This window comes from Branchiostoma floridae, chromosome 5 (assembly GCF_000003815.2).
Source record: "Branchiostoma floridae strain S238N-H82 chromosome 5, Bfl_VNyyK, whole genome shotgun sequence".
In the NCBI taxonomy this organism is placed as follows: domain Eukaryota; kingdom Metazoa; phylum Chordata; class Leptocardii; order Amphioxiformes; family Branchiostomatidae; genus Branchiostoma; species Branchiostoma floridae.
Window position 1 is genome coordinate 27,124,860 of NC_049983.1, and position 12,400 is coordinate 27,137,259.

The 12,400-nt window shown below is 42.0% G+C and overlaps 1 protein-coding gene and 1 long non-coding RNA gene across 9 annotated transcripts in view; both read left to right on the forward strand.

Annotated features, from left to right (window-relative positions):
- The window catches only part of LOC118416453, a 2,987-nt gene extending 2,120 nt beyond the window's left edge, over positions 1-867 (forward strand). Inside the window, exons 2-3 of the long non-coding RNA XR_004831204.1 lie at positions 113-115; positions 685-867. This is a non-coding gene — a long non-coding RNA (uncharacterized LOC118416453). The remainder of the gene's footprint in view (positions 1-112; positions 116-684) is intronic.
- Positions 868-1,057: 190 nt separating this feature from the next.
- The window catches only part of LOC118415773 (IQ motif and SEC7 domain-containing protein 2-like), a 129,238-nt gene continuing 117,895 nt past the window's right edge, over positions 1,058-12,400 (forward strand). For 5 of the 8 annotated variants that reach the window (XR_004831140.1, XM_035820590.1, XM_035820587.1 and 2 more), the window contains exon 1: positions 1,058-1,434. Coding sequence is in view for 6 of the 8 variants with exons in the window: in XM_035820590.1 (XP_035676483.1) it covers positions 1,190-1,434 (245 nt within the window). In the remaining 2 variants the exon portion in view is untranslated. The remainder of the gene's footprint in view (positions 1,435-12,400) is intronic. The other 3 variants (XM_035820581.1, XM_035820580.1, XM_035820591.1) reach the window with 2 other exon arrangements.

The following is a 12,400-nucleotide window of genomic DNA, read 5'->3' on the forward strand; positions in this document are numbered from 1 at the left end:
TGAATGATGAAAGCCCATAAATACTCCGTGTGGCCTTGGTCTATACTATAATGTAAAGGTTATGACTTTGTGATCCAGAGAGCAATTTGTTATGACATATTAGATTTTATAGATGGTCCACTGAATGTCCTCCACATTCGACTCCCCCTGACTGAACGTTACATGTCCTGTTCTGTTTATGTTGGGCTCTACTGGAAATCCACTTTTATAAGTTGAATGGGCAACCAGCTGACTTGTGATGAAATAAATAAATAAAGAGTAGAGTTAATATGTCGATGAAGATTAGACATCCAGGTAATAAGATACGCCAAACAGCAGTTACTCAATCAACTGGATATGATTTTGGAAACGGTCAGACGTTTCAAACAACATCCGTTGTTTTTTGTCAATGACACTGAGTAGGGTAATATTTACTAATAAACGTTAATACTTTTTCTGTTTCTGTATCACCACGTTACAAGTTACCAACTCGTGCCCACCATCCCACTGAGTCTGACGTGCTGTACAGAATGGGAGTAATGGCAGTCAGCAGACATTCCGTGCTAAACTCGGCCTGACCGTGAACTTGTGTGTGTGTGTTGGCATACAGGTGTCAGGACCCCTCCCCCTCTGACGTACACACAACATTCAGCCTGGATTTACGGCAAAATAAACACACATTCCACCCATAAAACTCACCTGGAGTGTGCTGCGTCTATTCTATCGGAATCGTGGCTAGTTCTTGACGTTATATCTGCCGCAGTTTTTACAGAATCGCCCAAAGTTGGAGAGCAAAGTTGCTGGTTTCCGTGTCGTCTGCGGCCATGTTGGTTCTCATCATATGATGGGGTCACGTGAGGTGAGGATAGGCTCTAAAGCAGACTCTCTAGCAGTCTGTAAATATGTCCTATTTAGGCTGATGTTGTCCCTTTCTCAGCCCATTAAATGAATACTTGTGGCTCCAATTTAGTAATAAACAGATTTGATGACTTTTAGAACCTGATAATGATGTAGAAACGGTCCACGATCAGAAATAAAAAGCAGATTTTGAGAAGCCCACCACTGCGCCTGCTGTAGAGACTACCCTAACCGTACTGCCTGACGGGAGAATGTAAGATGGCGGCGGCAGGTTGCAGACGGACGGAACGGTTCGTGTGTTTCTGTTTCTGAGCGGACAAACATTCAAACTTGGGGCGGAAAACTCGCAGCCATGGCGCAGGGGTACAGCGGGGACACGGCCAAGGCGCTGGGCCTGCTGGAGGACCTGAAAGGCATCATCGTGAAGCAGGAAAACACGATCCGCGTGCAGCAGCTGAAGGTGGAGCTCCTGTCGAGCCGAGCCCGTGAGCTGGAGGCGGAGAGGGACGTGCTCCGGCGGCGGGTGGACGAGCTCAGCCGCGAGCTGCGATCCGGCAGGACCCGCTCACAGTTCTCCACGTTCAAGCCATACCCAAGGTCAGAATTTACGCCAATCGGCGATTATTCTAAAGCTCCGTTCATGTCCAAACCTTTCCAAACTTCTTGTGAAAGTTGTTATTTAGATCGGTTCTTCTTCAAAGAAGCCTTATATCGCTAGGAACTTCCGATTTTGAGGTCTATACGTATTGACCTGTTTGAAGTATCGTGTGTGCGAGATGCAGATGTAAACACACGGAACTGTGCATGCATCCCCCTCTCTCCCGTGTTATACCTGCAACAAGCCTGTACGTGTGCTACAAGCCGGGCGTTATAATAACGTTACTGCCCTTGCTTGGAACATTTCGTCATACGTAGTTCAGCATGACGACGTTTGGTTCCGTTTTATTTATAGTCGTTCTAACCCGTCACAATGTGATATTTTTATCAGCCGTGGCGTAGTACAAGGGTCGGAGTTTTCCCCAAGTTGACGCTTATTTCTCTTTAAGACATTTTACCCAACCCTTAATTTTAAGAAGCCGTCCCTCCATTGAAGACGGGGAAACGCCCCCGACATTCCTGACTCCCGTTTTTCCCCTCAAATATTTCGGCCCACTTCTAACTGACTTGGCCCCGCTGCCAACCCTTCCCTTCTGCTTATTTCCCAAGGTGTGCCTCTGATGGAACCAGATAGCTTCTGCTTCTGAGGGAAAATATAGTATTTCATTTCCTTATGGGACCAGTAAGTCAGTAGTATGCCCATGGCACTTACGATCGCCATATATTCAGAGGAGGCTTACTTTAGTGCTTTATTGTCTATTCGTCCTATTCTGTATTTGGCAATTGCTTACCATATTTTGATTTCATAAGGCACACAGAAAATCCCTACCATTTGAGGTGCCAGTATTAAGTGTAAGTCTGTACTGTACATTGTACATTGTAGGTAGAGGTTTCATGGCTTCCATGTGTGGAGCTGACTGCACCATGTGTACTACAGGTGGGGTTTCCCCTGCCCAATGTTTTTGTTTACAGACGTTGTTGTGCTTCGTGCCCCCGTTGTTGACACAATATTTCCCAGGGCCGCGCAGTGAAAACAGGGGCAGATCCTAAGCAAGCATCCGGCCCGCCGGCTCTCTCTGGCGCGTGAGCCAATAATTGTTGCCGATAACTCTATTATATCTCTGAATAGATAACACAGCCCATCAAACTTTAATTAGCTGTAGGGCAGACACAAAAAGAACCTGCCCATAAAATGCACAAATGTGGCTTCACTACTGCCTGCTCCATTCTTCTTCATTACAGTCATTTTTCTGGCTGAGTTTATTCGATTACGGTGGCTCGCCACGGCCCCGTACTGTAGAATATGACAAGATTGGCCCTGCCAGGTCCATTCTGCCTATTTCCCCTGTGGAACACGGGTGTTTGAGCTTATCCAGATGAGCTGTGATAATGGCTGAGGGGTCGTGATGGGAGGCAGGCTTTCCTCTCCTGTCTACAGCCTGGTCTTACATGGAAGCAGTCGGATGTTAGCAGGCTTTCCTTTCACATCTGCAATCTGGTCTTTATATAATACATGGAACCAGTCAGATGTTAGCAGGCTTTCCTTTCACATCTGCAATCTGGTCTTTATATAATACATGGAACCAGTATGATGTTAGCAGGCTTTCCTTTCACATCTACAATCTGGTCTTTATATAATACATGGAACCAGTATGATGTTAGCAGGCTTTCCTTTCACATCTACAATCTGGTCTTTATATGATACATAGAAGCAGTCAGATGTTAGCAGGCTTTCCTTTCACATCTGCAATCTGGTCTTTATATCATACATGGATCCAGTCAGATGGGAGACAGTCTGTAGATGGCTGGAGGGAAGATTATAGATAAATCGTAATGTCTCATTTCTGCTCATCACTTAGAAGGTTAAACTGTGGTGTGCCTTCAGCAGTTTCCTAATGTTTAGTATGTCATGTAAGAATTAATCCCTGGCTATGCCTTCCTTCCCAAAGACAGTATATTCAGTTATACAGGAGTCTATGACTGACTTATGCCTGTACTGTATAGCCTAGAACTATAACTTTAACGTTCTTTGTTTATGAGAACTTGAAGAGATTGCAGCCAGTGTGACTATACCAGTTTGTAAGCGTACTAATTTCTAGCATGCAAAAGTGTGATACTGTTACATTCTCTCAAACATGTGCCAGTCACCACCACCTCTATGCAAGGCATGCGTGTGACCACTTTTTAATCAATGGTCCCTTCGACAATTTTTCCCACTAACACAAACATTAAAAATCCTGTCTTAAGTGACCACCTGTTCATATACACCAGACCTTATTGGCCCTCAGAATGGTCTTCTTGGGCAGTTTTGACTGTGTGTATGAAGAGGGATTGTTCACCTTGACTCTACCATACATGTCTGCAGGGAAGAAAAAGATGAATACCTGAGTTTTGCTCATCACTTACCTTACATTTAATGGTGGCACAGGTTAAAATGATGTCTGGTGGCTTGTATTGTAGCTGCCGGCCATTTCATACCTCCCTGTGCAGTTATTACAGTCCAGGGCCTGACAACATTTCCCCGGGGCCTGTAGAGATTAACGTTGCAGCTCCGCACATCGCTTAGACTAACACAGGTCAAACTGTGCATCATCGCCTCAGATTGTGGCTATAGCTGAAGGCAGTTTCACTCAGTACATGTACAGCTGATGCAATCCAGCTGTAAGACATAGTTCTAGATGATAGATGATTATAGAATAATACCTGAGCCCTGTTTATCATTGTAAACCAGCCAGTCTCTGTGTGTGTTTGGTCGTTGCCGAAGGCAGTTTCACTTAGTCCCTATATGGCTGTTATACTTTGGCAGTAAAATATATTTGTATGGATTCCTCAATGTCTCTGGGGAGTATTGACTATCATACCTGTAACAAGCGCAGTATGTGCTTGAATGTGACGCCAGGTAGTTTCGACGGTCCCTTTATGGTTGGTACAATCCAGCATATTAAAATGTATTTGTACAGATTCCTCGATGCCCCTGGGGAGTGTTGACTATTATACCTGTAACAAGCTTGAATCTGAGGGCAAAGTAGTTTCAACAGTCCCTTTATGGTTGATATAATCCAACACTAAAATACAGATTCCTCCTTTTCCCAGAGGAGCTTCTTGCATCAGTACCTGAGCTCTGTATTATCATTTGAACTCCACATTTATGTTGTGCAAGCACATCTAACCCTCCTCTTATTTATTTTTATTCACATTACTTTCCGCCTGCTCTAAAGAATTTGCTAATCTCTGTACGATAGATAAACTCAACTACATGTACATTCTAGGAGGCGATAATCCTCACTGTGTACAAGTAGGCAAATATATCCACGAATGTTTATACCATAGAACCAATAGTGTTAATGACATGCTAGTCCCTGTATGTTGACTTACTCATACCTATAAATATCCATATATGTGTGTTTAGCTGTACTGTAAGTAGTTATTATACATGTAGACCTCACGAAAGTCGCTGTGCTTTTGTTGTGTCAATAAAGATTTTCTTTTTTTCTTTTTATTTATTTATTGATCTTTAGGGTAGTCCCTTCAGTTAACGTAGTAACTGATTTCCTGTAATGGGGAACATGATGATAAACAGTACAGTGAGTGCATGTTTGTCATTTTCAAGGTGTGTGCTAGAAGTAGATAGCATTTCCATATATTTTCCATATGGTGTAGCAATGTTCAGCCTCAGCTCTGGCAGGTTTGTATAATAAGTCCCCTGCTGTGGGAGGTTTTCCGACCTGTTGTGTTTCAGCTTGTCTCTGTCCAGTCCCGTTCTCCACGCTTGGGGCAGACATGGCGCCACGACATTGTCACACTGATGCCACAGTTCCCCCGCCTTTTGTGGACCTGTGAATGAACTGTTGGAATGGCGTAACGAAACAGAAGTGTACATAGCGAGGCAGGGCACGGCAGGTTCTCTATTCTGTGTTTCATATCTGTTTGGAGTGAGTTTGTTTCTTATCAGAGCCATAAAGAAATTAGCATGAAGTACTAGTATATGTTTTTGTTATATTTATAGTCAACTGTATCATACAAACAGCGCTACTGTAGCGTTACAAAGCAGAAGTATTGCTAGGTTTACTGTGTTTTGATAGTTGGACAAAGCGTCCTTATTGCATTTCCATATTTTCTCAGGTACGTATTTAAAATAGGTTGATTGAGAAACAAGCAGTTACACTACTACCCGGCAACTGGATAAAGTTTGAAATTTCTCACTTTCGAAAATTCGACTTTTCCACATTTTATCCATTTGCTTGAAAAACGTTTACTAAGCATATCTTATTACATGAATGTCTAACCTTCATCGATACACAAATATTGTGTTTGAATTTGAGACTGTGGCACGGCAGGGCGACTGTTCCTGAATCCTTTATTTCAGTTCCAATTTTTCTCAGGTCCGTTATAAGTAGATTAGCATGGATTGTTGTGGCCGCCTGTCAAACGGCAGCTCCCAGTGTTTCATGTTTGCTCAAAGTCTGGCCCAGAAATTGCCAGACAGACAACACAACTCACTATGTATACCTCTGACTAAAATAGAAGCACCAGGCCTGGACCTGTCTGTTTGGGAACTGGACACTGCAGATTAGAGTCAAAGCCAGAAGAAGTTCCTTTGTGATTTAGCAAGTTCTGGCATCAATCATCATTTTAGTTATGTATGGTATGAAAGAAATGAAAGACTCTAAACTCTCCTCTCTTTCTACATTGAATAAGCACTACAAGCAAGAAAATTACATTTCAACCATAAAGAGCCTTGACATTCGTAGGGCAATCACACAACTCAGAATTAGCTGTCACAAATTAAATATAGAAACCGGGAGATTCAAAAAAATCCCTATCGACCAGAGGGTTTGCCCATTCTGTCCAGAGTTAATTGAAGACGAATATCACTTTATGATTGTATGTCCCAAATATTCTGAAATACGCAATTCTCTATACAGAAGGTTGTCATTTTATACACAAGGATTTATCTCAATGGACCTGAAGTGCAAATTCAAATACATCATGACATGTGACAATCCCTGCATGGCAGATATAGGAAAATATATTAAAGAAGGTTTGGATATTAGAAACTCCTCAACTGATTGTAAAAGCTTCCAATGATTGTAAGAAGCTTATCCCATACTACAACTCCTGTATTAGTTAGTTAAGCTATAGAACTGTAGTTATGTAGATGCCATACTTTGTACCTCGTACAATTGTTGTGCAATAAAGTTATATATATATATGTAATATGTACTTTTAGATGATAAAATAAGATATAACTGTGCTTTCTAAGTAAAAAATTGACATGTATAGTGTTCAACAGGTATTATTAGAATTCAAGAATTTAGAATTTGTTGTGATATGCAAATCTAAAATCACCATCATTCAGTGTTATGAAATAATGAGTGTATTGTAGGCAGGTCCATATACTATCATGGAGCATCGTTAAGAATGGCATGTCAGGGCCGTAGAGGGGGTTAAGTGCATGAATGTGGCCTTGAGGTAAGGCAAACCTATATTTGTATTTCCCTGTTGTCCCCCATGTCCGCCCTCTGGCCTGGAGGTCAGACCAGAATAACAGACCCCTGCGACCTCTGACCCTGCTACTGTGTGGTGTGCTAATCAACAGTTCAGTGCCACAAAGGTACAACTCACTCAACTAGACTCAGACTAGCGCTGAAAAGTTCTCTTGCCCTGTGGGCTATCGGGCAAGTACAGATAAAATCTACTGGCCCAAAGCAACTTTATTGGCACGCATTTCTAAACTACTAAAGGATACAATTTTACTTGCAAGCTTACTTTTCTTCAGTAGACAGAGCACTCGATCTGTTTAGTACTATAGACTTATAGAAAATATGTCCACTAACTGTTGCTTACGCTTACCTTTATCGATTTGCATGTACATGTATATCTACTTGCTGTGACATACAAAATAAATATTTATCTACATGTATATCTGCAAGTTTAATGATCAGCCATTTTGAACTCGGCTCAAGGCTTGTCCCGTACACCATGACAAGTGTCTATCAAATTTTGCCAACACTAAACCCTACTTCTGTATGTGCACCAGTGATACTGTTATCGTAACCTGTAACAAGTTCACACCATCTGAACCTGAACTGTTTGGGTCCCGCCTCCCTAGCCTGGGATAAACCTGTAACAAGTTCACACCACCTGAACCTGAACTGTTTGGGTCCCACCTCCCTAGCCTGGGATAAACCTGTAACAAGTTCAGACCATCTGAACCTGAACTGTTGGGTCCCGCCTCCCTAGCCTGGGATAAACCTGTAACAAGTTCACACCATCTGAACCTGAACCTGAACTGTTTGGGTCCCACCTCCCTAGCCTGGGATAAACCTGTAACAAGTTCACACCATCTGAACCTGAACTGTTTGGGTCCCGCCTCCCTAGCCTGGGATAAATATAGCTCTGTGGAGTCAGGTGGAAATAATCGGGCAGCTCAAGTCTGTCATGGCTTGTTGCACCTCCCCTCAACTGTGTAAAATTGGGAGTAGACACCACAGACTGTAGACGCAGAGCAGAGTACTTTGGCAATGTCAGTCCTATCTGCTGGTTCTTAGATGTTACAACATAACACTGAAGTGACACTGAACAATGAATGAAAACAGAGCTTGAGGCCTACATTTTCAGTATTGTTACACCATGGTGCTAAAATGTAGAGTTTGATATAGTCAGACTCAGGTACTTCTATTAGTCTACAACACTTTTCTCCTCTTATATAAATTGCCTTTTCTACTGTTACTTTAAAAATGAACCAAGGAACAAACAAATTATTGTGGCCCAGACTAGGAGGTTGTAATTTACAGTGAATTATGGGTTTTGTTAAAGGTCCTTAATTTGATCCCATCCACAGAAGTACTTAGGTAACTAACCGTGAATAATTATGGCTCACCCAAGAGTCATGCAGGTAGAACACATTAGTGTTAAGTTTATCTGTTTTAGAGTAGAGTAGACTAGATTATCTCAATACTACATGCATAACTATCTTAGTTTTTTTTAGCAGATAGTGATTGCAGACAAGGTCAGCTCAGAAGTCTGACAGGACACATGGACTCCCAGTTGAGTTTGAAATGTGGAACCTGTCAGAAAGGCATCTGGTCTGAACCTCCCCATGGGAAACCCATTTGTAGGTGTGATTTACTGTAGGAAAATTGCTGGACAAGCTCCAGTAAAGGATAGCAGCATACAGGAGAACCACTACAAAACACATACAGGAATTATGTACTGGATGTTGGCTTGAACTTGTTGAAGTGTGAAAACTGTAAGTTTTACATGTTATACTATGCATATATGAAGCTAAACTTTCTTTCAACACAAAAATACACATGGATGAAATGAAATTGTTATACAAGTCCTATACATGACCTAGGTAACTACACCAATATAGCATTTTACAGTGTTGAAGTAGAGACATTCTTCAAGGCTAGCTGCAATTTCTTGGATTGTGTTCGTATTAGTCAAGTGTGACATCCCTGGTGCAAGTACAGTGTAGTTAAAATGGCCCACATTTACTAATGGGAAGTCCAGTACAGAAGTACAAATGTGTGTATTGATGTTCCTGTCTTTAGTGCTGGTAAATGGTCCTTAGATATGATCTAACCCAGCTCCACTGTGTTGTACTGAAGGTTTAAATGGCCAATTTTGCCACTAATGTCCACCATAGCGAGAAGGATCATTCAGGCTCCATACTGCCTTTGTGGGGCGGCCTCTCACGAGTGGTGATCAATAGGCAGTATTGGGAATCCATGCGGAGTATTGGTAATCAATAAGCTGTGCTGGAGCTGGTATGCGATGTGGGGTGTGGGTTGCCCATTTGCCAGGATGTGCGGTATTGATTGGAAGCTGTGTTATTGAATGGAGGTGGTTTAGCCTGAAATTGGTGCGATACTGGGCATGTGGGGTGGTGGTTGGTCAATCCATGATATGCTTTTGTAACGGTTACATGCAAAAATGCTGCCAATTTTGCAAGCAATGTGAGAAATTTGCCTGCAAAATGATATATGGTCAGTAGTACTTTCTGCAATTGAATTGCATGTTCAGACATTAGGTTATTCCACAAAATACTTTTGTTTTTTGGTTACATGCAAAGATTTTGGATGCAATTTGAGAAGTTTGCCTGCAGAATGATATATGGTCAGTGGTACTTTCTGCAATCAAAGTGTATGTTCAGACCTTTTTATTTGCTAACCTTGAAATCTCGTTTAGGCAGGGTTTATAATAATTGTGCTCTCATGGACACCTGAGGTCTGGACACAAATCCATGGAACAGGCAGCCCACAAGAAATTCAAAAGGGAAATGATTTTTTCCAATCATGTCTTTTTGATTAAATAGTAGGAAATACCTATTAGATGTCAGAAGCTGTATCAAAGATTTCATGTTTATCATTTACATTGATTTTGATATGATACCCGTATATGTTATGTGTATCTCTTGCCCGACATGTAAAATGAAAAACGTTGAGCCCTTGTAAGCTACGACTTCATTATGCCTGATATGTATTATCCAGTAAGGCGTAATATATATCATTATACGAGTAATAATCCTCCTTATACATGATGAGTGTAATGTTTTACATTAGAAGGATGATGATTAGAGGATTTAGTCTAATAACTTATTACAGTCTACCACCTGCTCAGTTGTAAACCATGGGGCACTCCAAAGTCATGTTTTTCATTGTGCTTAATGAAATGGCAAGATATGAAGTATTCTTTCACATTTCTAATTTCTAATCTTCTGATGCATGAGAAATGTAATGTTTCCTATTAGACAGCTTCAGAGTTAGTCCCCACCAATCAGGCTTTTAGCTAGGATTTATTTTTTTTAGGGGGTCCGAATTTCTTGGTGAGTCGTGGTAAGGCGCCACTATTGTAGGGGGGTCAGGGGGTATCCACCTTCTAAAGTGCTGAGTTTTCGAGAATTTTAAGTTAAAATGGTGCATTCTAAGGTATCCTTTAATAGGGGCAAAATTACTATCAGAGGCTTCACAGTAGAAGACTAGTACTGTGACCACAAATGAGCTAGTGGCATCCCTGGTCAATCAGAATTTCATGCTTGTCAGAGGATATGCTCCCCAGATGATGCTATGACAAATGCCTGACAAAAAGCCTGCCACCGATATGGATGTCCCTGTAGCTCAACTGGTAGCAGCCTCACTGTTGAGCTGCTGGTTCTAACTAGCTGGTAACTGGGAGGCCTTGGTTCAAACCTGGGTAGGGCATTTCAGTTGGGGCTGCACCCGTCTGCCAGAGAGGTGTAAAATAGGGTCCCGTGTTCGAGGAGGTGCCTCAAGTACGTTTCAGGGGAATAAGGTCTATCAACCCCTCCCTGTAAAAGTATACACTGCTACAGAAATAGCAAGGAAACTGGCTGACCCATATGCCACTAGGCACTACAAAGGGACCATACAGGCTCCCACCATTGTCAATCTGCCCACCTGTCTACACCAGGTGAGTTCTTACCTGTCCCAGGTGTGCAGAATCAGTGGCACGTGTGTCCCCACACATCCAGCCAGTCTCAGAACTGTTACAGTATAACTTGTTACGAGATTGGTCTGGTGTAACACAAGCAAATCACTCCAGCAAGACTGCCTGGGCGTCTGTGGTGTAATCTGGATTATTATTACCCCTGCCCGGAAGGTTATGTTTTCGTTAGCATTTCTGTGTGTGTGTGTGTGTGTGTGTGTGTGTGTGTGTCTCTGAGTGCATGCATGCATGTCAGTGTGTATGTATGTTTGTGTGTCTCTGTGTGTATACGTCTGTGTCCTTGTGTGTGTGTGTGTGTGAGTATCACAATCATTAATGACTCTCTGTAGTTATCTATACTGTCTAACAACATTGAAATCTGGTCTGTGCTTGTAAATATGTACATATACCTCGTGTCTAGTCAAGCCTGACCTATCAACTGCCCCACATTGTATGTACATTTCCTGGAGGTCAAATCTGCGTGTGTTCCATTCGTACACGATGATCGATGATGTCACACCTCTGGGGGTGATGTAATGTGTGGGAAGTCTCATTACGCTCGTGGGGGGGGGGAGGGTGGAGAAAAACTGATTAATTATTCCAATTTCTCACCAAAACTCTCTCATTATTTCATTTAAAAGAATTATTCAGCACAAATGGAGAAACCTGGGTGGAAAATTTGTGACATTATCGGGTCTTCGCCGTCGTTAGGAGCGATCTGCCACAGATGGTTTAATGTAATTCCAGTTCCCATAAATTACACATGCTTTCGCTGCTGTACTTTACTTGGGATTAAAATAATATAATTTTCCACAAAACTAAACTGACATACAGAAAATTATTTAGATGTGACAAACAAACTTTACTAATGCATGATTATAAGTCATTACAATGTTTGATGTTGAGATATGAAGTCATAATCATATCTGGTTCTAGAAATGTGAGTCAGACCAGCTGCATGAAGGTCATTGGGGAACTACTGTCAGGATAGCTAGGAGCTTGAAGAAAAGGGTGGGTGTAGGTTTTTAGGTGAATCCCACAGCAATGTTTCACGTAGTATAACAGTGATGACAATTTTTGGCAATTGTAAGTTCTTCTAGATCTGCTTTTGTGATGTTATTGTAACACACAGTCAGAGAAGACAATTTCTCTGTTCTAACCCAGTTGTTCGTACTGCAGGGAACATCATTGGTTCAAGCATCAATTTTTACCAAAGGTTTCATTAAAGTCCATAGAGAGCCTGCTATGGAGGCTACTGTTTTGTTTTGCTTCTGACCTCTGTGTTGGGTCTTATTTTCCTCGCTCCAGTGAGAATGTATGTGCAGGTGGTTGTTACATGTTATGAAATATGATGATGTTGACCCCTGACCTATGAACCTGCCTTCATTTGTCCTGTGGTGAGGTCACCAGGTCGTATATACCTGCTGATTGGTCTGCATGTTTGACCTCTGCAGAGGGCAGAGATAATCAAGTGTCTGAGGTCCTGCTGTGTTGATGTTGCGTCCCAGTCCAT